General features: G+C 36.3%; 1 protein-coding gene across 1 annotated transcript in view; it reads right to left on the reverse strand.

Moving 5' to 3' along the window:
• Positions 1–25,384, reverse strand: part of ERICH3 (glutamate rich 3) — a 117,248-nt gene that overhangs the window by 7,202 nt on the left and 84,662 nt on the right. The window contains 1 exon segment of the mRNA XM_004369136.1: positions 18,104–18,640. Within this exon segment, the coding sequence (XP_004369193.1) occupies positions 18,104–18,640 (537 nt within the window).

Here is a 25,384-nt window from a genome sequence, read left to right on the forward strand (position 1 = left end):
TGTGAGGTTGTTAACCATTGTCATAGGGCAACATGTGTACTAACTGTTTAATGAGAAACTATTTTGTTCTGTAAAACTTCATCTAAAGTGAGAATAACAGCACAATTGGAAGAGCATAGTTGATGTCACTGAACTGTGCATGTAGAAATTTTTGAAATGGTGTATCTTTGGCTATGTATGTTTTCACCAAAAACAAAAAAAAAAGGTCAAGAGGGAGAGGGTTGACATGTCGTGGGGTTGTTAACCAATGTCATAAAACAATATGTGTACTACTGTTTCATGAGAAACTATTTGTTCTGTAAACCTTTACCTGAAGTACAATTAAAAAAAAAAAATTAGAGGTGGGGGTCATGTGATGAATACACACACACACACACACACACACACATTCAAATAAGGGTATGTTTAAAGTTATCCACTAAGAATGGCAAAACCTGATTTCAAGGACACAGCAAGTTCGACCAGATATGCATTTGCCGTGCCCTATTAAATCACTCTAGTTGGCACTCTTGTAGCTGGAATACTTATTAGCAAGCATCGGATCACATGCTGATAGCAATGAATTCTTTTCTAATTTAAAAAAATGAACAGTTCAAATGAATCATTGTGAAAGGTTCCTGGGTTCTCTCAATGTCTCCAATGGGTCAGTTGCGACAGATTTGCTACCTTTCCAACTAACTGGGAGGTAAGCAATGAAATGTGTCATAATATCTACCTGAACATCTCTACCAGTATTTTATAATCTCAAATCCTTTCTTTTTTTTAATATATAGTTTTGGTTTTTTTTTCATCCCAGGCACCAGCGTATTCAAAATGGAGAACAGCACTCATATCTAATGTCAACTTTGGAGCTCTCATTCAGGCCTCTCGACCACCTCCTGCCATCACATTCGTTAAAGGAAAGTAAAATAAAGGTGGTAGAAGGAGAAACCTGGATTGGAAGATAAAAGATGGAAATGGGCCTGTCTTTTGCAGAGGATTTCTGAAGGTCTTTCCTAGGTAATGATATGGCCTTACCTCCATGTGTGTCAGTCTTTGGCTTCTTCAAGTGCTTCCCCTGTTCATCTGAGCTGCTAAGACCAGGCTCAGCGTCAGAGTGGCTGTGGCAGCCAGGTTCCAAGGATTCAGCTATTATCTGTCTAACTGGTTGGAGACCATAAAATATCACAAGGTATAAAAGCAGGTCATGGGAACATTGCTGAGCTATTTCACATCATTTAAGCAAGTGGGGTTAATTTGAAACCACATTAAAATGCGACTTGTTTTTAAAATCTATTCAAATTAAACAATTCCCCAGCTGTGATTTCAAAAAGAAAACACAATACACAGACAATCGTAAAATAAAGAAATCCATGCAAAGAAATAGCAGCATTAAAGTAAATAATCACTCAAAGCACCAGTGACAGATTTGCCAAATGCACATGCAATGAAACCATTGAAAAAGCAGTTTAGTTGCCTTTTCCTTTCTAGAAATGTTGGGGATTTTATGACACCAGTCATCACTGCTCTTTTGCATTGCTAAAACTACCAGAACTGACTACACTAGGAGCATTTCATCCATTAGTAGATTTTAGTGATTTGACCCCAAACTCACTCCATGTGGACAGAACCAAAAAACTATTACATAATTCCCATAAATTTGACAGTAAAAGCTGTCATAGAAATTCCTGTTATCTGTAGCTGATTACTAGCATGGACTTGAAAATCACAGAGACCTAAGTTCAAGTTCCGTATCCCTTACTAACTGTATCACCTTGGACAAGTTTTTGGCCTAAACTTCAGTTTATTCATCTGTCAAAAACATCAGTGGTTATTAGGAGGAATAAATGAAGAAATATATGTAAAGTGTGATTATTAGCAAGTGTCTAAGCACTTAATCAGCAATGATAATGATAACAATTTCTGTTTTAAGCATTATCACCCAATCTGCTATGATTCTAGGCAAAATTGTAAGGTCAATTAAGTTTGTCTTTAGTTTCTGCCACCTCCCTGTCTATATCCTTTCGCTATAATCTGATGACCTATCTCCCTAAATCATCCAGCATCTACCATCATGCTACCTTGTGGTTAACAAAAGCTCACTCAAGCAACACTGCACCTAGACCTGCCTTTCTAGGTAAGAACATCGTATCTCTAAAATACCCTTTTATTTCTTTCCTTGCCCTGCCGACACTTCATTTTAGCATTCCATTAAAAAGAAAGACTCAAGAATAAAACTAGTCTTGCTAAGATGCAAATAAACAGGTTGAATGCATTGTCTAACCAACCCAAAAAAAACAAACCCACTGCCATCGAGTCGATTCTGACTCATAGCGACCCCATAGGGTTTCCAAGGCTGTAAATTTCCACGGAAGCAAACTGCCACATCTTTCTCCCAAGGAGCCACTAGCAGTTTCGAACTACTGACCTTTTGGTTAGTGGCCGAGTGCTTTAACCACTGCGCCACCAGGGCTCCTTAACTAACCAACAGTTACCTTCATTTAAAAAGAGAAGCTGATTAACCGGATCAGAACTAATGACAGAATTTTAGTGGAGAAAATTTTTTGGAGGGCAGCCCTAGGGTCACTATTACAGTTACCAAGCTAAAGACCAGCCTGACCTGTAACTGGATAATTAATCAGATAGAGTGGTCTCAAATTCAGCACAAACATGGGCAGCAACGGATGCTCAGAAGGCAGTTTTCCACACCATACTCCCAGATATTCGGATTCAGTAGGTCTAGTGATCAAACGCTTGGCTACTAACTGAAAGGTCGACAACTAGAACCCACCAGCTGCTCCACAGGAGAAAGATGTGGCAGTCTGCTTCTGTAAAGATTAGAGCCTTGGAAACCCTATGGGGCAGTTCTGCTCTGACCTACAGGGTCGCTATGAGTCAGAATTGACTTGACAGCATTGGGTCTGGTTTTTGGTTTTTATGTCAAGACCCAGGTACACCCTTATTCTAACACAGTTGATCCAAAGACTGTACTTTGAGAAACACAGAATTATATTGTGGTCTCCTGCTCAGCCTAAGGTAGTTACTTCCTGATCCCTCTGTGTTTCGAAACAGGTAGTGGGATAGCTGCCTCATGTGGCTTTTGGAAAAAAATGATGACAACTATGTTAATCTTAAGAAGACAAACAAGGAAATGAAGAGGATGTCATATAGTTCAAATGTATTCTCTTTTAAAAAATTTGATCATCAATTTCCCTTAATTCATCCATTATACCAAATAAGATAGTTTTTACAAAATAAAATTTAGAGATGACATCAACTCACGACAATCAGATAATGGTTGGGTTTGTTATCAAGCCAACTACATTATAAACATAGTTTATATAAGTTATATATCATCTTACAGTAGTGTTCACAGTGTACAACCAGAGTTTAAATAAGTAGTAGGTTTTTGTATATAAATCTGCTTGGCTGACTGAGCAATGGAAATCCCAAGGGAGGGGGAGGAAGAAGTCTGATTTAGTAGCAAGTACATGAAGCTTCTTCCAAGACAGATTTTTTGTTCTTCTGGCAGTCGGTGGTATAGTCAATATTCTTCACCAACACCATAATTCAAAGGCATCAATTCTTACAAACAAATCTGTCTTGGAAGAAGTACAGCCAGAATGCTCCTTAGAAGGGAGGACAGCGAGACTTGTCTCACGTACTTCGGACATGTTATTAGGAGGGACCAGTCCCTGGAGAAGGACATCATGCTTGGTAAAGCAGAGGGTCAGCAAAAGAGAGGAAGACCCTCAATGAGGTGGCCTGACACAGTGGCTGCAATAATGGGCTCAAGCACAGCAATGATTATGAAGATGGCACAGGACCGGGCAGTGTTTCATTCTATTGTACATACGGTTGCTGTAAGTCAGAACTGACTCAATGGTACCTAACAACAATAACAACACAGGAAGCTTTGTTTCTTCAGCTGTAACAAGACATCTAGTTTCTTTTTCCAAATAGTCCACAAGCTATAAAGAAATATGGTTTACAATAAGTAGTAATAATGATAAGCAATAATTAAAATAAATAAATAGCAGCTGTGGAACCAAAAATCTAGTCTAAGAAGCCAAACAGTACTAGCATAATCGGAAAATTACAACTCACTCAGAACTGATAGTGAAGCTTGTAGTCTCTCTGTCTCAGAACTGTGATCACCACTTGCTCATGTCTGCTGGCTTGCGCCTAGAAGTTTAGACTTTGGAAGTAGATGAGAACCTGTATAATCAAGCGTTGCCTGTTCCGATTGAGCAAGAAGGGGACCCTGGCCTAAGCATCAAGGACTTACTGGATGTGAGACCAAAAGCTTCACTTGGTCATTTTCTCTCAGATGTTCTTCTGAAACTGACACTTAAAAGCAAGGACTTGGCAGGTGTCTAACCTTGTTTTCCACTCATAGTAAAGGAGAACTGTGCATGCAGAATCTCTCGTGTCAGCAATGTGACACATCACTTTGTACCCTCTACCCGTGTAGCCTTCATCCCTTCGGGCTCCTCTCCTTTACCTCTCTATAAAGGTGACTGTTAAAGGCAAAGGTAATTGTCAGTTCTCACAGCATTAGGAGCAAAATGCAACAGTCTCATACAGAGAATTTCTTAGGAAAACATCTTTCTGCTTACGTAACATAGGATATTTTCAATATTTTTTAAATACCAAACTAGTCTTGTATTACGTTAGCTTTTTAGTATGAAAACAAAGTTTTAAAAAATATTATATTGCATTTTCCCTAATTATGAAATAGTACATATACATTGCCTAAAGCTCACAAAAGGAAACAAAAATTACTCATAGTTCCACTACTAAGAACAACAACTTATCATTTTGGTGTATTTCTAAGTACGTTTTACTGTACTCTTACTATATACGCCATTTTCCATCCTAATGTTATTCATTTAGCAAAATAATGTGACTGTTTCCCCATATCATTAAATAACTGCATAGAATGTGTAATATAATTTTATTAAAAATTTGGTTAACCAATTGGCTATGGTTCAATAGTGAGTTATTTCTATTCTTTCGTGATTATAAAACTATTTTACATACCATTGACAATCATTTTTGCACATATTTCTGACTACTCCCTTAGGATAAATTCTTGGAATTGCAATTGCTGGGTCAAAAAGCATGAACGTTTTAGAAGCTTTTGATACATGTTTATAAACGTTCTTCAAAAAAAGAGGTATCGGTGAACAGTTTTACCTATAATGATGACAGGTCTTATGTCCCTTATTGCCAAAAATGTAACCAAACCAAACTAGTTGCCATAAAGTCAATTCTGACTCATGGAGACCCTGTGTGTTACAGACTAGAACTGCTCCATAGGGTCTTCTTGACTGTGATTTTTATGGAAGCAGATTGCCAGGCCTTTCTTCTGAGGTGCGTTTGGGTGGATTCAAACCACATAACCTTTAGGTCAGTAGTCAAGAGAAAACTGCACCACCACCCAGGGACCACCAAAATTCCCATAAATTCTTTTGGCATTTGATAATTTGGTGATTGACAATTGGTGACAAAGATATAGTTTTAAATATTAGTAGGCAAGCTTTGCTTTTGTGAATTTCATGCTATAAACTGTACAGTCTTCTGCTATGGTGTTTGTCTTTTTCTTTTTGCTTTGTAAGAACTCTTTATTATTATGAATTATCAACCCTTTGTTACATACATGTTGCAAATTTTTACTGATTTTCACTTTTCCTTCTAACTTTGCAATAGTTGTTTTTTGGTTGCTGTTGTGAATAGCTTTTTATTTTTATAAAGTCCAATCTTTTCTTTTACGACTCCAGGATTTGGTATTATGTTAAATCACTTTCCCATCCCAATATCTTAAAGTGTATTTCATTATGTTTCAGTATTTCCATTGTTTCTTCTGAATTAATTTTTTAAATTATTTTTCAAATTAAAAAATATTTTCTTTAAGATTTGGAGAAATTCAACAATAAAATTAGAATTTAATTTGGCGAAAAAAATCAACATATTTATGTTTAGTGTTCTATTCAAATACTTGGAATGATTTCCCATTTGTCATAATTTTCTTCTACAGTGCATAATTATCCTGACTTCTCTTTGTATACATACTTTAAAGTGTGGTTATGAATATTGCTCACGTGTTGTTCACTGTGAAGTTTTTTTATTGTTTTGTTGTAGTTTGAATGGAGATGTTGTTGTTTGAGGATAGTCTGAAACTGGTCACCTTACAAAAAGCATTTGTGGGTTCCAATGCTTTTCACAATTAATTGTCTACTGGGGGTTAATTTTTTTTTTCTTAGACCAAAGAATTATTTGAATTTCTAATTTTTTTTCTCCATTTGGTGAAACTTAATTTCATGTTGTGAATAATTTTTAGTTTTACTGCATTGTGGTCATGGAACATGGATTGAACAATTTCTGCTTTTGCTACTGGAAAAGAAGAAATGTAGAAAATAATAATTATCTGATAAATCAATCTTTTAGATTATATTAATCAGTTTTTTCTATATCCTTTTTATGAAAAGGACTTACGGCGGTGTGTCCCAGCATCCCACAACTATCTTTTTTTTTTCCCCAAATTTTCTAGCATTTCCAACAGTTTTTGATTTATATAGTTCAGTGACATGGTATTTACTTGATAAATATTCAGAACTGTTACGTATTTGCTCTTGATTTTAACTCTCATGAAAAGAAAAAGAACCCTCTTTTGCATCATTTAACATTTTCACTTTGAGTTCTACATTGCCTAATGTTAACATTGTAACTCTGTTTTCTTTTTTCTTGCATTTAATATAGTGTTTTTATCCATTCTTTTTCTTCCTTCGGTTAGGCATGACTTATGGGCAGCATATAATTGGATGTTTTTGTCTTTTCTTATAATTATTCTGTTTTGTTTTGTTTTACTTTAGGTATTGGAAAGGCATATAAGTTGTTGGTAACGAGGTGTGGTTAATTATAAATAAAAAAGAACTAAATTTCTCTCATATCAAAGTTAAGAATTATGTCCTCCCCCAGCATAAGAAGAAATTATCAATGATTGCTTCTTTTCATTTTCCACCTTCCCTTTTCCCAGTTCTTAATGATGAAATATATTTATACTATGTTTCTTTTCTTTCGATGATCGCTAATTATTAACATTGCTTTATATAGATAACTTACACCTATAAAAGTATTTTAATGGTAGTTCTATACCTACTTGTCAAGATCTTTTATACCACAACTTCCTCTACCTTTAAATTTTATTCTATTTTGACTTGCTTCTCCTATGAAGGGAATGCTTTTCCAAATTTTTTTTTTTTTTCCTAAAAACCATACATGGGCAGTATGCTTTTGTAGACTTGGAATATTTGAGAATGTTTTACTTTGCATTCACCTCTGAACAATTTTTTTCCTGGGCAAGAGAGTCAGTATAGTACAATGGCCAAGAAGAGAAGCTGGATTTAAATCCTGGATCCAACACTGGCTAGCTGGATGGCTTTGGGGAAGCCACCTAAACTCCGGATGTTTCCATTTAAACTTTTACAAAATGGTCGTAATGATAATGGTATCTATGTTACAGGATTGTTATGAAAATAAACAAGTTAATACATGTAATATGATTAAAAAAGCACCTGACACTTATATACATGAAATAAATATTAAATATTATTACTAGAGAATTTTAGGTCCTGTCAATTTTCTCTTTAAATTCTGTAAATATTTTTCCATTTTCTTCTGATATTTAATGTTGGGGAGAATTCTAAGAATAGGCTCCTTCCTTTTTTTTTTAATCCTAGATGTTTTTAGGATATTTTTATTTATTTGTTACTTTTACCTTGATAGGTCTAGATGTAGATTGCTTCTGATTAATTTTGCTGCTACCCAGTGAATTCCTGCATTCTTCAGATTTAGGTCATTCTTCTTTGAAGGAAATTTTCTTTCTGTATGTTTCTGGTTATTTCTTTCTGTTCCATTTTCTTCTGGTTACTTCCTCATGAACATACATTTTCAGTATGGCATGCCTATAAATCACCTCTCTTTTTGTAACCACAGGGATGCCAAGCTCAATGTAATTAAATGAGCTTTTCAAAGTTTATGCTCCAGTTTACAGATTTAATGTTCTTCTGTGTTAAGCCTGCTTCAAACTGCTTTAGTGTTTGAAAATTGCGTTAGTGCATTATTGTCTTCTTATATTCTTTTCTTATCTTCTTATCAAGTTCCCATACACTTTTTTCTTTCATAACAATTTTCTTCTCATTTTAGTCTGATGTTTTATCAGATCATACTTCACAGTGTCTATGTTTTCTTAAATTGAGAACTTAACACAGTTTAAATTTTGCTTCTGATTTGCATAGAAAAATATTGCTAAAATGTATGCTCTATTGTCTTTTGAGTTTTTTTTTTTTTTCCTCCTACCACGTTACAGAATTTTTTTCATGGGGTCCACACTGATGTTTTGGCACAGGATCAGGCAACATTTCATTCTGGTAAACATAGGTAGCTATGAGTGGGAGCCTACTCAAAAGTAGCTAACAACAGTAATATTGATGTCTAGGAGTCCTTGGGTGGTACAAACATTTAATGTACTCAGCTGCTTCCTGAAAGGTTTGAGGTTCGAGTCCATCCAGGGGTGCCTCAGAGGAAAAACTGGTGATCTACTTCTGAAACATCAGCCACTGAAAACCCTGTGGAGCAGTTCTACTGTGACACACATGGAGTCTCCATGAGTTGGAATCGACTCAACAACCACTGTTGTTTTTATATTGATGTTTATATAAAAATGAGAATTATTAGTTTTGTATTTTCCTTATTAAAAAAAAGGGTGGTTATCTTCTTGAAAGCTCTCAAATTCCAGTTGGATGCAGATCTTCCTGGCAGACATTAAGTTACCAATTCCAATTCAGTGATGTACGAGCTGGAGGGAAAAGGAAAGGAAGGTAGGGCTTAGAAGTCTCCTAGCAATAGGTAATTTTGTGTTGCTTCCCTGTGGTTGCAGAAAGTACTAGGTTTGGTCAAACCCTCACTCTTGGCATTGCCACCTTCTTTGTCTGGGAATAGTCCCTACTAGTTCAGGGGAAAGTCCCTGTACTAGCACAACTGACTTGCTGTTTGGTGTTGCCACCCAAGCTTTCCCTGATGGTTGGCAATGGAGTCAAATCTGACTCAAAGCAACCCGGTATGTGTCAGAGTAGAACTGTACTCCATAGGGTTTTCAATGGCTGATTTTTCAGTAGATCACCAGGACTTTCTTGCTAGGCACATCTGGGTGGACTTGAACCTCCAACCTTTCAGTTGGTAGCTGAGGGCATTAATCATTTGCACTACTCAGGGATTCCTGAGCAAATAAAGAGGCGTCAAAAGGGCCTTCATGCTGCTTCTCCACAGGTTCTTCCTTTGTCCAGCTTCTGCTTTCTAATCCATAAGGTCTAGGATTATCTCTTTTTTAATTCCTATAAGGCAATTCCTTTTTCTCATAGAAACTCAAGATAACTCCTTATCTATTTCTCTCAAATATTCTTATGTAGCAAATTTCTTGAATTTTGTGCCATCTGGATGATATCTTCCCTAAATTCAAGACCAAGTTTTAACATTTATTTTTATACTTCCCCATGTCAAATAGAACAGGCAAAGGGGCATCAGGTACCTGAGCTCATATCACCAATTTAACTAGGATTTCACAGAATTTATCAGATTAACATTTTCTTTAAAAGTTGATTTATAGCCTTCGTATCACTTGTGGCTATGTTAATGCAGAAACTTAAAAACTCACTATAAGAATTTAAGTGTTTTGGGGTAAACAAATCAAATCACTAAATCTTAAATTTTAGGCCGTCATAAGTAGGATGTAAAAGTTGACTCTTTAGTACCTGCTAATCAAGATGCATAAATAAGTCACAAATATTTACAAAATTTAAAAATGAAATTTTTCTTATCATCAATTTTGAAGCTCTGTTTATGTACATGGTTTAAATGGGTAATTTGGAAACTTTCAGAGATTCTTTAATATAAACATTTATTTTAAGAAAAATAAAAGGTTGAGAATGATATTGATGAGGGTGGTAAATTCGCAGTCTAGACACTGTTCCATGGTAGCATTTCTTCTTTACTGAATTTTTTTTTTTTTAATTCTTGGTGACAATTTTGTTCCTTTCTTTTTCTTTTTTTTCTTCTTTCTCTCTCTTTTAATAATTTTACACATCCCCTAGGTCATGTTTCTCCTTTAAAATAATAACAAAAGGGGGCAGAACAAAGCCATTGTATGGATTTCCTATAACTGCCTCTTCAATCTGGTAAAGTGTTAGAGGTCATTATTGGCTAGCTCAGATGTAAAGAAAAACATGAGAGTAATACAAGTCTGCGGATCATCAAAGAACTTTAGTTTACTGTACACCCTGAGGGTTTGAGAGTTTTTGTTTATTTGTATATTTTTTTTTTCTTAGAATATTAGGTATTTACTACCCAATAGTGTTTGGGAAGGGTGTTGGGCAGGAGAAAGGCTAAGGGAAGTGGAACCATCAGTACACATAAATTTAAAAATAAATGTTTAAACCATGAAACAAAAATTCCCAGTTACTCTATTCCATACTTATTTTAACCCTCATTCTCAGTCTCCTTTCCTCAAATGTCAAAACACAGCACCTAAATTTGTCATACTGCATCTTTTACATTTTCCATCCTGTGTTCTCAGTAACATCCAACTCATTCCCTCTTCTCTGCTTGTTTTGAAAAAAAAACAAACTGATCTCATCTTAAAACATGTCTAGATTCACTATCAGAAGAAAGTTTTGCCAAGAATTTTTCATCTGAATTTTAAGAATGTAAAAAGGCCATAAAAACAGAATAAAGATATATGATATACCCAAGTTTATTCCAAGTACCCGGTCACCTTGAAAACAATCCCTGTACTTTGACCATTCTTTGTGTGGCCAATCAATTATCTTCCCAACATGACACAATTCATGACTAACATCATCTGCTTACACAGTAAAGATGTTCTTGTGCTACCTTTGACATTGAAACATGGCCCACAGAACGCAGGATTAATTACAAACTCAAGACCACAGCTGTTCGAAGACACCAATAGCAGAAAGTTAGACTGTTCTCCACACAGTAGCTGGAATAATCTTCTCAAAACTTTCAGATCTTGTCATTTGTCTGGTCAAGTCTTCCCATTGTCTTCCTATCTCAGAATAAAATCTACTGGAACAATCTACTAGCTTCTGTCTCTGAACACATTTTCTACCACCCTATCTGGTGTCCACTCCTCTTTTATGATATTGGCCTCTTTTCTGAATCCTTCACTGTACAACTTAGTGCCTGTGCACTTGTTCCCTCTGTCTCATGTGCTCTTTCTTCAGATGACCAAGGGGCTCACCCTTGCACTTCATTCAGATATCTGCTTACATGTCCCCTCATCAGAGAAGCCTCCTCCAAATACCACCCCTCCTCACACCATTACTCTACCTCCTTGTAGTTGTTGTTAGTTACTATCGAGTCCATTCTGACTCATGGTGACGCCATGTGTTGCACAGTAGAATTATTCCATAGGGTTTTCAAGGCTGTGACCTCTCAGAAGCAGATCACCAGGCCTGTCTTCTGAGGCACCTCTGGGTGTGTTCGAACTACCAACTTTTTAGCTAGCTATACAGGGCTTAACCTTTGGGCTACCCAGGAACTCCTTCTATCCCCTTATCCTGCTTTATTTTTCTTCTAGCACTTAGGTCACATAACCTACTATTTAATTTTCTTCTAGCATTTAGGCCTTTAACCCACTACTTGTTTATTTCTCACTTGTTAGGCACATCTCCCCGTTAGCAATATAAGCTTTATGTACGGAGGGATTTTGTTATGTTCACACCGAAAAAGTGTATGGCATAAAACAGACACTCAATAAATATTTGACAGAAAAAAATCTATTGGAACAACTACCATACACACTTTCACAAGTCATTCAGAAATCCTATTTAGACCTCAACTCATGACACATGATTTTATCTTTCTTTCATCAGGACCATTTTATCCTGCCTACATGATGACAAAATTGTATTTTGCTTTAGTCATAACATTATTTAGGTTTCTATTACTTGGCCAAACACTATGACTTTCCCTGACTCACATATGAAAACATAAAATGTCTATACTCCTATAAACAATTTATATTAAAATAGTCTATCCCAGGCTCCTTAATTTATATTCATAATGTATAAATTATATTAATTTCACAAATTAATGTACCTGAATTATTCAACCACTAGAACATATTGCAAAGATTATATCACAATACATTAAGACAGCTTAACCTGAAAATAACAGAGAAAAATAAAGATGCTGAAATAAAACTTGTCCTATAATATTGAATTAACTCCCAAGGCCATTATCTCATTGTAGCTAGCAATTATAATCCTTTACTATCCACTTCACTGCATACAAAATATCTTTTATATCAATTCGCCTGATTTTTTTGGTGGACTGAACAAAGCCCAATTAAATCAGACATATAAAATAGAAGGAGAATAACATTGTATGTTATCAACCTGAAAGGTATGGAAGGCAATGACTGTACTGCTACCTCTTTATCAACTGCCATGATCTTAAGTCAAAACAATTCAGATTAAGTTGTATTAGCTTAAAAACCTGTAACCCATAGCCGTTGAGTCAATTCTGACATATAATGACCCTATAGGGCAGAGCAGAACTGCCCCATAGTGTTTTCAAGGCTGTAATCTTTACAGGTTGTATCCTTTCACCATACTTATTCAGTCTGTATGCTGAGCAAATAATACAAGAAACTGGACTATATGAAGATGGGGCATCAGGATTGGTAGAAGACTCATTAACAACCTGCAATATACAGATGACACAACCTGGCTTGCTGAAAGTGAAGAGAACTTATAGCACTTACTGATGAAGATCAAAGCCTACAGCTTTCAGTATGGATTACACCTCAACACAAAAAAACAAAAATCCTCACAACTGGACCAATCAGCAACATCATGATAAACAGAGAAAAGATTGAAATTGTCAAGGATTTCATTTTACTAGTATTACAATCAACACCCATGGAAGCAGCAGTCAGGAAATCAAACGACGTATTGCATTGCATAAATCTGCTGCAAAAGATCTTTTTAAAGTATTAAAAAGCAAAGATGTTACTTTGAAGACTAAGGTGTGCCTGACCCAAGCCATGGTATTTTCAATAGCCTCATATGCATGCAAACGCTGGACAATGAATAAGGAAGACCGAAGAAGAATTGATGCCTTTGAATTATGGTCATGGCGAAGAATATTGAATATACTACGAACTGCCAGAAGAACAAACAAGTCTGTCTTGGTAGACATGCAGCCAGAGTGATCCTTGGAAGCGAAGATGGAGAGACTCTGTCTCATGTACTTCAGACATGTTACCAGGAGGGATCAGTCCCTGGAGAAGGCCATCACGCTTGGTAAGATAGAGAGTCAGTGAAAAAGAGGAAGACCCTCAAGGACATGTATTGACACAGTGGCTGCAACAATAGGATCAGACATAGCAATGATTGTAAGGATGGCACAGGACTGGGCAGTGTTTTGTTCTGTTGTACATAGGGTCACTATAAGTCTGAACTGACCTGATGGCACCTAACAACACATTACACAATCTTTATGGCAGTAGACCGTTAGGTCTTTCTCCTAGGGAGCAACTGGCGGGCTTGAACCACAGACCTTTTGGTTAGCAGCCAAGTGCTTAATCACTGTGCCACCAGGGCTCCTCCTGTATTAGTTTAGAGACTACAAAAAGTCATTAATTGTACATAATTTTTTTAGTCTATAGATCTATTGTTAACATAATTACAGTTTTTATTCTAAGTCTAATTGAAAAATGATTAGTTCAGTATCATGCAAACATGACAGTCCTTTACACATTATCTCAGCTCCTGTTTCATTTTGGCCTAAGGTTCTTTCAGAGATCTAAGTAAAGTATAAACCAAAAAACTGTCAAGTCAATTCCAACTCATAGCAACCCTATAGGACAGAGCAGAACTGCCCCACAGGGTTTCCAAGGAGATGCTGGTGGATTCCAACTGGAGACCTTTTGGTTAGGAGCTGAGCTCTTAACCATTGCACCATGAGGGCTCCCAGTAAAATAGACATATTTAAATCTTATGACTTCATCAGAACTTCTGGTCTAATTTATATAAGCTGTATTTTGTAGCATAGCCACCTATATGGCCCTCCATTTCAGGCATATAACTGTGGATCCATCCCTCACTCCTTGAACAATCTCACTAAAGACTCAGTTAAGAAAGACGAACTAGCTATAACCTCTTTGCTTGGCATCTATATGACTATAATGAACTATGCAATTGAGACCTGATTGATTTTATCTGAATTACTGTTAAGAGATTTTTATTCATATAAAGAACTTCCAGAATATTTATGATCTCTCTTAATCCACTATTTTAAATATTTACAAATTTATTGCGTTGTTTTCCTGAGTATTTACATTTTAAAAACATTAGCACCCAACTGTTGTCCTTAGGCTTTGATAGCGTTAATCCTCCTACATCATTCTGCGTATTTTACATGGCCTTTGCTTTGTTTTACCTATTAATGTTTTATTTCCAGGGCGATTTATGTTCTCTGCCTCTGGCTTTTGTAACCCTGAAATTTTGTTCTTTCATGGAAAATGGGCAATAGAACTAAACTATAAGTTCTTGCACAGAAGGCAGCATATTTTAAGTAAATTTGCAAAGTTGTAAAATACTAAGGCAATACAATGGAATAACTATGTAACGTAAATAAGAATAAAGTAGAATTATGTGTTGATGTGAAAAGATATCCAATATATAGTGTTAGTAAACAATATGTTTCCATTTGTGTATAAAAATAATATATTTACAAGTAAAGTAATATATAGATTTTTGTATTTACATAGAAATTTCTGGAATTATGCCCACACACACAAAAAGTGTTATGCACAAATATCTCTAGGGAAAAAAGAGAAGAGGTTGGTTGGACAAGAAGGGTGCTAGCTCTTCACTTATTTTTGTCTACTCTGTAATGTTTAAACTTGACCAAAATTTTGTAAGAAAAAAGTTTATCAAAAACCTTGCACTGTCTATAACCTCTGATCCAGAAATTATATGTCTTGAAACCTATCTGAAGAAAATAATTATAAACTTGCTATTACCTTAGGTAACAAAATACTCACTAACGTGTTATTAATAATAGTCAAAATAGGAAAAATAAAAATACTCAACAATAGGGAAATGGTAAAATTATGAGAAAAGCACAGGATGGAATAATAAACAAGCTTTAAACATGTTTATAAAGATTACATAAAAATACATAAAATACTTATAAAGTTAGGAATAAAAAGTAGAATACAACATTTTACAGAACTATGACAACATACTTTATAGGCCCTAAGTTTAGAAATAAAAAGCCTGACCAAACGTTGAAAGTGATATTTTGGGTGTGATAAACCTATGAGTAATTTTTCAAAAATATGTTAATCTATTTTTTTAATGTTCTTTCATATGTAAACAATAAGCTGATAATAAAAAATAAATATTAATTAAAGAAACTTGGTACATATATTAGATCTTAGCAAAGATAAATGGTCACAAACTCAGCCATCTAGTATTAAATACACCTTAATAAAAGGATAACAAAATGTTTTACAACTATAGGTGTTATCAAGTCAAGAACACAAGATTCCCAGTGTGTTTGAGAAAAATAATAAAGCAATACAGTTGGGCTTCACAAATCCAAAACAAATAGAAACAAGACAAACAAACAAAACTACTCTCTTCTAGGTGACATGATCATAGTCTGACATCACTGTTCCTCTGCCATCGCCTAGTTACAACCTAATTATATGCACCCTATTTTACAAAGAGATGTTTACTTACATGAATTCAGGTAAACGATCTAGTTTTCTGAAGTGAAAATAGAAAAAACATCATGCCAATGTCACTACTGAAATTTAACACCTCTACTGGATTTGAGCAGCAGCTTGCTAAATTGTACAAATTTTCTAGATTATACATATGTACTAAGAATTGAAAAATGAAATCCAAGATCAAAGATTTGAATTATTCTATACAAGGGTTTCAAATATACTTTAACAAGATTTTGACACATATATGATGAACTCCTTTTCAAAATATGGGGAGTCTTTGTGTTATAATTCTAGGGCAAACGTGGGCAAACTTTTTCTGTAAAGGGTCAGATAGTAAGTACTTAGGCTTTGCGGGCCATGGAGTCTCTGTTGTAATAACTGAACACTGTCATTCTAGTGCAAAAGTAGCCACTGATGATATATAGACAAATAGGCATGGCTGTGTTCCAATAAAACTTTATTTATAGACACTGAAATTTGAATCTTACAAAATTTCCACAACATGAAATATTCTTTCGATTGTTTTCAACTATTTAAAAATATAAAAACCATTTGTAGTTTGCAGGCCATACAAAAACAGGTGGCAGGCTGGATTTGGTCCATAGGCCATAGTTTGCCAACTTTCATTGTAGAATTATTTTCATTAACTTGTGCCAAGATCATATCCCTTCTAATACCCCACTACCAGGAATGCGTTTATCTTCCCGTATCTCACCCTCCAATGTTTTACCTAACTTTTAAAGTCTTCTTTAAACACTTCTTTCATGAAAACTTTCATGATGTCCTTAACCAAATAGGACTTCTCTTCCTTTGAAGCCCCATAGAATTTTGTATTTTCTCTGATTTTACTTATCACTACTGATCTTTGTCCAGTCATGTGTGTGCCAGCCCTTCTTCCTAACATTTCATGAGAGGAACCCCCTGTTACATACTTCTTATCAAACATGCTGCCTTTCACATAGAAGGAAATTAATAATACTTGAATTGAAAGATACTTATTCAAAGTCCTCCATTTTTAGATGCAGGTCCTAGTGATTTAATAAAAGATTTTAAGGGCCTAAAAGAAACATTGAAGAGCCCTGGTTGCATAGTGGTTAAGCACGCTCTGTTGCTAAGTGAAAGCTTGGTGGTTTGAACCTACCGGCTGTTCTGTGGGAGAAAGATGTGGCAGTCTGCTTCTGTAAAGATTTACAGCCTTGGAAACCCTATGGGGCAATTCTACTCTGTCCTATAGTGTCTCTATGAGTTGAAATCAACTCGATGGCAATAGGTTTTTAAGAGAAACATTATAGACACTAAATACATTCATAAGTTTTAAAACACAACTGGATTTTAGAAATATTTAAATGTAAAAACAAAATTATGTTTTGGAATCAGGAAGAATGCCCACCATGTTGGCAGGAGGAGACAGATGAGACAGAGCAGGAAAAGACCATGGTACCCATTACAGAGCTCAGGCTATCTATGTGAGATCCAGGAGTCTGGTAGGCACAATCCAACTGCTCTGTCCACAGGACACAACTCAGGCCTTTAACTTTCCTCCTAAAGTCGTGAAAAGTGTAAGACCTTCCATTTGTCCAAGGTATGGGGACTGATTATTCTGATACCCCTCACCCTTCCCCGTGTCAGATGGAACCATCTACATAACCAGGAACCCATGGATCAAGAAGTACTCAGTTTCAGAGAAGAACTCAAAGAGAAGTTTGGAGTTTTTATTAAATATTTATATTTTGACCTAAATTGAACAGATAAAATAGGAAATCTTTAGGAACTCTGGAACTATTTGGCCTGAATCCAAACCTGGGATTGCCCCTTATTAGCTGTATAATCCTTGGAAATTTATTTAACCTCTCCAAGCCACAATTTTTTCATCTGCAAAAGAGAGATGATAATGATAGAACCTAATTATGGGAAGAGCGGGCTGTTGTGAGGATTCGATGAGTTAATACATGTAAGCATTTATGACAGTGTCTGGTATGCAGTCAGCAGCTGATCAATGTCAGCTGTGTATATGTAAATGCATATATAGCTAAGAACAAGTAGCATTGCTAGTATTAAATAATCTCTAAAAAGCCACACATATCTTTGCCTTCAGACATGTATTGTGTTTTATTTGATTCTTGAGATAGAATTAGTATAGAATTTACAGAAAATATGAAATAGGCTATATAAGAATTATCAAGTAATTTTCAAAAGGCAATAGAAGGAAAACAGCAAGCTGAAAATACATGTATGATTATGTAATGAAGAGATGAACAGGAAAAGAATTTAATCTCTCTGGCATTATCACAATTGTACACCCCAAGCTTTGGCAGAATGCAATGAGCAAATCAACTTCCATGCGCAAGGACAATGGTGGTTCAATTCAATGGCTGTACTTACCACCTTCTTTGTCTACCCCAGGGGCACCTGCCTTTTCATCCTCTGCCTTAGCAATGCTTCCTTCCCAAAGCTTACTCTTATCCTTTTCCTTTTCTTCCTTGGAAACATGCTCCCTGGACTTCGTAGATATGCCCTCTGCAATCAGTCGGGCCCCTTTCTCCATTTCTTCTTTAAGAACATTCTCAGAGCTTTCTTCTACTAGCACTGGCTTTGTCTCCACATCTGCTTTTATTAGTTTTTCGTCTTCAGTTTCAACGTCTAGGGAATCCTCAACTGGAAGATGAGATTTTCCTGGCTCATCATTTTCACTCAGCTCCCGAGAAGATGAGCTTCTGGCACTCTCTTCTGGACTGTTTTCACTGTGTGCATCCCTGTCCTCCACTGAAGATTCATCTTCACTGCAGCTAGAACTTGGGTGACTTCTGGATGAGGTTGATGAAGCAGTTTTTCTGTCTATAAAAAATTTAAATGATGACATCATTGTATTTCCATAAAGCAGTTGGTTTAATTATAGGAATTATATTAGCAATTGATCGTATAAGAAAGAAATTAATACAGTTTATTAGATTTGATACCCTACTCCCATATACTTTATATAAAAGTCATGATTGAGAAAAACAAACTATGAATCTATGAGTCTATAAAACGTTTTTTTACCAGAGATTGCATTTAACTGAAAACCAATCCTATTGTTTTGATTTTTTTTAAACTATTTTATTAGAAAATCTTTATAAATATATACTTTGTTATAGAATACATTGAGTAATCCTTTATTTGTGCAGCAAGAACACTTATTTGATTATCCTTTTGTATAGCCACAGTATCTTCTGTGCATGAAATTTAAATTTTTATCTACCAAAACACCCCAAAATCCTAGTATACTCTGGTGGCTGGGTGTGGTAAGAAGATCTACCCATTTTTACAGTACCTACCCTGGCGGCACAGTGGCTAAGGATAACTGTTAACCAAGAGGTCGGCAGTTTGAATCCACCAGCCACTCCTTTGGAAACCCTATGGGGATAGAGTTCTACTCTATCCCTACAGGGTTGCTAGAGTAGGAATTGACTCTGTGGCATCAGGTCTACACACAACAAATATTTCAAGAGGATGCTTGAGATGGTTCTCAGACCAATTAGGTGTGTATAGAAGGAGAGGTTGCCTCAGGTCGTGTTCCCCAGAAACAGACGCTGAGATGAGGATTCACGTGCAGGGGGTTATTAAAGATGTGCTCCAGGAGAATCTCTTAAGGGAGTAGGGGAAACAGAGCAGGGAAGGGGAAGAAGTCAATCAAGGGTGTTATTTCAAGCAACATCCCAGCCTCAGCCTGATCCCACAGGGATCTGTGAAATGTAAATTACATTAGAGTTTGTCCTCCCTTGAGGAAAGAACTGGGCTTTCATACTTCTGTACCACTCAGACAATGACTACAGGCCACCTTAGGGGGACATCGACTCCAAGGCACTTCCAGGCTCTCTGTGCCTGAAGACAGAGCAACTCTAGTCGCCCAGGGCCATCCTCGGTAGTTGTGGGGTGGGGGGGTGGGGGGGTGGCGAAGGTGGGGAAGCTTTACATACAAAATCAGTAAAAGGGCTTCTTCTAGGCAGAACACTGCTGTGTGCTACAGATAGGCAGTCTGGAAACTTACAGTAGCCAAAAATGGTTGACGTACTGCCCAAATACTTAAAAATTCTCCAAGAAAGCAGCATACACACTGAATCTCTTCACGGAAGGCACACAGCATAGATGGCATCGCATATACTACTGCATGCCAGATAAATACAAACTTGCTTTTCTAATCAATAGGTCTGTTTATAATTGCTTTTTTTACTTTTGTAAAAATACATATAACACGTTTGCCAATTCAGCATCTTTCACGTGTACAATTCAGTGACATCCATCATGTGTGCAACCATCACCAACATCCGTAATTGCTTTTTATAGAAGACATTTTCAAATGAAATATCCTACACTTAAATGCTGCCTAGCTTTGTTGCTTTCCCTTCTCTGGGTGCTACTTTGTCTTTTTACTATTCTTTTTATTTTATTTCTGCTTGGCAGCTGCACAGATGGCTGTAAAAGCTGATACAGAGTTTAAGGGAAGAAATGCCTGTCTTTCCCTTTATCCTCTTTTTTTGGTCCCTCCGGCCCTAGTGGCTCTCCAAGACATGTCTCAGCTTTTTAAGTAGAGTCTCAAAGACATATCAGAGTTTCCAGAAAGATTTGAAAGATGCTACACAGCAATCAAAAACAAACTCTAAAAAGCCTTAAGGCAACAGAACCCCTTGAGTTCAATTCCATTTGTTCTTATCTCCCAACTACCTTGACAGGCGCAAGATGACCGTTATTTCTCAAAAGAATCACACACTTTAGCCACTCATTCTTTATCTCCTTTTTAGAAAATCTGGATATGCTGTCTCTCTGTAGGGAACACAGTAGAGCAAGGACAGTTGTTCTCCATCTTATTTGTACCAGTTCAGAAACTTTAGCGACTATGATCTCTCCCTCCCTTTGAAGTCTTAAAAATTTGCCTTTTTAAAAAAGAAAAACAACTCTTCTTGTTGTCGGTTTAATCAATGCCTTTCATTAATTGAACAATTAGCTAGGACACAATGTTATACTTGTTCCTGAGCTTCCAAAAATATTTATTATCTACCATCTGAATGTTGACATGATGACTCCCACTTTTGGCTCTATCTTTCTTTAGTAGCTTCCATTATTTTATTTTTATCTTTTTGTAGAGGGTCAGTGAAAGAGAGGAAGACTTTCAACAAAATGGAGTGACACGGTGGCCACTACAATGGGCTCAAGCATTGCAACAATTGTAAGGATGGTGCAGGAACAGGCAGTGTTTCATTCTGTTGTACACGGGGTCGCTATGAGTCAGAACCAACTCGACCGCACCTAACAACAGTATTAATTGTTTTATTCCAAAAGGCTGAAACATACTGTTTCAGTTTCCTTCAGAAAGGAAAGGTTAGAAGAATGGATAGCCCCAAAGTGCTGAGGATACTTGGCCTCCTGTAGAAACTCATTTCAGTTTACAAATTTCTCTCTAACCTCAGTGTACAATTTAGTTTCACTTTCCTTTCACGCTCTCATTTTCATACAGACATGGGGCATGGCTGCCTACCAAAAAAAAAAAAAGTTCCAGCTTTAGGTTCATGGAATGGAAATTTCAAAGCTAATTTTATTTATTCTCTTAGAAATAAAGAAAGTTTATATATATATATATATATATATATTTTAAAACTCTTACGTAAAGAAACTTTCAGGGAACATATGTAAATTTTTTTATCATTGGGAAGGAAAAAATTATCTTGGCAGCATGTTGGTAAAAACTCCTACCCCTGCCCATTACATCTGTCCCTCCGTATTTCATCCTTCCTGTGTTTGCTCCTGGCCCTGGCACTGAAAGGATCTGCTATTGGTCTTTATGGCGAAGAAATGATCTGCAGTGGTTGCTTGAGGCCTTGGCCAAAGCCATCAAGTTTGGTGCCATGGTTCCACGTCCTAAGCAGGATCTCTGACTTCTCTTTCTTTAGATCCTTCATTGTTTTCCCTTTTCGTGTCATTGACAACTATTCCATCTTTGCATCACCAATATTAAAATCTTATTTCTAGCAACATGAGATTGAGGGAAAATAATATGCTTTTACATAAGACAAATCTAGGTGTTCAAATCATGACTCAGCTACTTATTAGCTCTGTCTTTGGTTACACTGCTTGAGTCCCTGGGTGGCGCAAATGGTTAAATGCTGGACCACTAACCAAAAGGTAGGTGGTTCAGACTCACCTAGAGGCATCTCAGAAGACAGGCCTGGCAATCGGCTTATGAAAGGTCATAACCTTGAAAACTCCAGGGAGCAGTTCTACTCTGCACACATGGGTCGCCACAAGTTAGATGACTGGACGGCAACTAACAACAACACTTAACTTCTTTAAGCTTCTGTTTCTTTGGCTGTAAAATGCGGGTAATTTTACCTGCTCTCCCTACATCATTGTAGAAATCATGTAAGAAAAAAAATTAGCCTACTCAAATCAGTCTTTTTCCCTCTATGACATCGTACTTGTACTATATTTTACTAAATTCCTTTCTTATGAGTCCTCCAACTCTTCTGCACACTCTGTTAAGAATAGTAATTACAGCTACCATTTAGAGGGGAAAAAGATAAAACCTGATCATGATTATGCACGTACTATATACCAAATAATGAGTTAAACATTTCATAAACATCTCATTTAATCCTATGAGATAGTTATTATCTTCTTTTTCTAGATCCAAAAAGTGAGGTCCAGAAAGGTTAAACAAAACTCAATGTCCATTAACTATAAAGTTGCAAGTTTTGTAAAATACTTCTTTTATCATGACACGCTAGTAAAACCAAGACACCCATCTACCCACTGAAGGTCTTCAAACAGAATACACCCACTGTCATTGAACCACCACTACTTCTCTTAGCTAATTTTCCACTGTTACCACCCAAGAATGATAAATGGAAAATAGCTCCCCCTCAAAAATCAGAACTTGTGGAATTCATAGGCTGTCCTCCATTTCAATATCCAGTGGTCATTCTTCATTTTGTCTATCACTCTAGAGCCTGCAGAGTCCATTGAAAACACACAATATGAATACAAAGCAAAAAATGTTTGCAATCAAAAACTTCCTTGGAATATTTGCAATACTGGTCATGATACTATGTGTATGAAAAAATATATATCATTCAGTTACTTAATGTTGTTGTTGAGTGCCACTGAGTTGATCTGTGACTCATAGCGACCCCATGCGACAGAGTAGAACTGCCCATAGGGTTTTCTAGGCTATAATCTTTATGGGGGCAAATCGCCAGGTCTTTCTCCTGCACAGATGCTCTGTGGGTTCGAACCACCAACCCTTGGGTTAGCTGCTGAGTGCTTAACCATGGTACCATCAGGGCTCCTAGTTACCTGATAGTATTTACTAAATACTGTGTGAGCAGTCAGAAATCCTGATGGTGTAGTGGTTAAGTGCTATGGCTGCTAACCAAAAGGTCAGCAGTTTGAATCTACCAGGTGTTCCTTGGAAACTCTATGGGGCAGTTCTACTCTGTCCTATAGGGTTGCTATGAGTTGGAATTGACTTGATGGCAATGGGTTTGGTTGGGTTTGGTGTGAGCAGTGACAAAAGCGACATATATTTTTCACAACCTATGAGGCAGTAATCCCCACTGTTTATACTGCTTGCCTAGTCAACTTTTGCTTTTAGTCATGTGGTCTGGGAAGCAATAGAAAGGTTTGAATAATAATGATAGCATCTCAAAAAATCTGTTACTCCAACTTAATATACACCTGACCAAGAGCCAACCACATTCACTTCCAGTCAACACTGGTTCAGCAAATTCATGATGAACGCTGCTCTCCTATCCCACAGCTGAGGTTCTAAGTTGTCTTCCACCTTCCTATCCCTACAAAGATTCACTCATCATTAAATGTATATTGAACACTTTCTATGTGTCAGACAATATTCTAGATGTTGAAGATGCAATGGAGAAAAAGGCAAGCCAGGTCTTTGCTTCCACAAAGACTATGTTCTATATTACACACTCTAGATGGATACTGCCTCTCTTTTCATGAGCACAACAACTCCTAACGGTGCCAAGCTCTTATTGAAATCAGTAGTCATATTGTCTATTTTAAAGCAATTACAGATCCTGACCTTCGTTTCCAATCATTTTCTCACCCACTTGCATGGAGCATGGTTTTACTATGGTTTAAATTCACCATTTCCTTCAGTTAGCATCCTGATTTTAGCTACTTTGTTTTTACTAGCCTGAAGCTCATACTCATACAGCCACCTCAGTTTAACTGCACAAACTCAAATGTGTAAATTTAGTTAAAATTTTAGTTCACCCCAATGACATACCATGTATCCCAACCAAATGGACTCAACATTCTTCTGAACTCTAATACTAATCATGTCTCTCTCATTCCTTGGTCCAAGAGTCCACAGCAAATTCTGAGTAAATTCTGCTCCTATTTTCTTGAAGTTAGCCATAATGCATGAATTTATACATCCTACTATTACTTGTGTTACTAGCTTTGTATTGCTTATACTCATGAGTTCGTGAAATTCTGTTTTTAGTTCATATTAGATCCTGTGGTTGGGTCAATATGTTCATGAATAATAATACCTGATTGGACAAGTGCTTTGTACTCAATAAATATTGTAAGAATATATGCTGAATATAAATAGAAATATAATTCATTAAATTTAAGCTATGAACAGTAACTAGTTATTTGTGTTAAAAGAGAGCATATGTCTTCATACTTACAATGATTATAATGAAGAAAAATGTCTCAATTCATCATTGTGAATAAATATATGCATTAGTTTGTTTGGATAAATATCTACAGGTAAATACAGACATTCCAGAAGGAAAAGAAAACAAAGCAAGCTTAAAATTTCCTCAATATTTACTTTTAATTATATTTTCTAAGTATTAAAATGAATAGTTAAAATATTGAGAATCAAATCACATTATCATGTTGTGATGTTGACCATTCATTCTACAAGATTTTATTGAGTGTCTAGTTAGTGCCTCTGCTATATACAAGACAGATTTAAAACAGTAGAGAAGTATCTCATATAAAGGTATTTTATGTAAATGAAGGATGGTGCTGCATTTAAGCATACATACACCTGAAAGCTCTGAGTTCCTACCTCAGCAATCGAAAAGTGGACTGTAGCTTGAGGAATTCTTACCATTAAGAAAAATAAAAGTTTGACCATAAAAAAAAAATCACACATTCAGACTTTGACCAGAATGTCACCTACAGTATTCCTATAATCCTCTCTTATGAAACTATAGGCATTAGCTCCTGGTCCAAGGAGCAGACGTGTTACACTGTAGCCAGCAGAATGTGGTTTCATAGCACATATAATTTCAAAACAGAAGGAGAAGCCTCCACTCATATGCTTCTCTTCACAGCTCATAATCAGGCCAAGAAATGAAGAGTGAGATTCTCGAAGTCAGTCAGTCAAGTAAACAGAATATTTTTGTGACTCTGGGATTTTAAACATCTATACGGCCTACTTCTTCTATCAGATTGAAAAATAGCACAAAGGGAATCATTGTCCTTCTTACCGGAAAAAAGATTGCTTCAAGTTTTGCTTTCTTTTGTTCATATTCTGGAGATAGATTTCCTCTCTATCTCTAGCTC

Source organism: Trichechus manatus, unplaced genomic scaffold (genome assembly GCF_000243295.1).
Source record: "Trichechus manatus latirostris isolate Lorelei unplaced genomic scaffold, TriManLat1.0 scaffold00003, whole genome shotgun sequence".
Taxonomy (NCBI): Eukaryota; Metazoa; Chordata; class Mammalia; order Sirenia; family Trichechidae; genus Trichechus; species Trichechus manatus.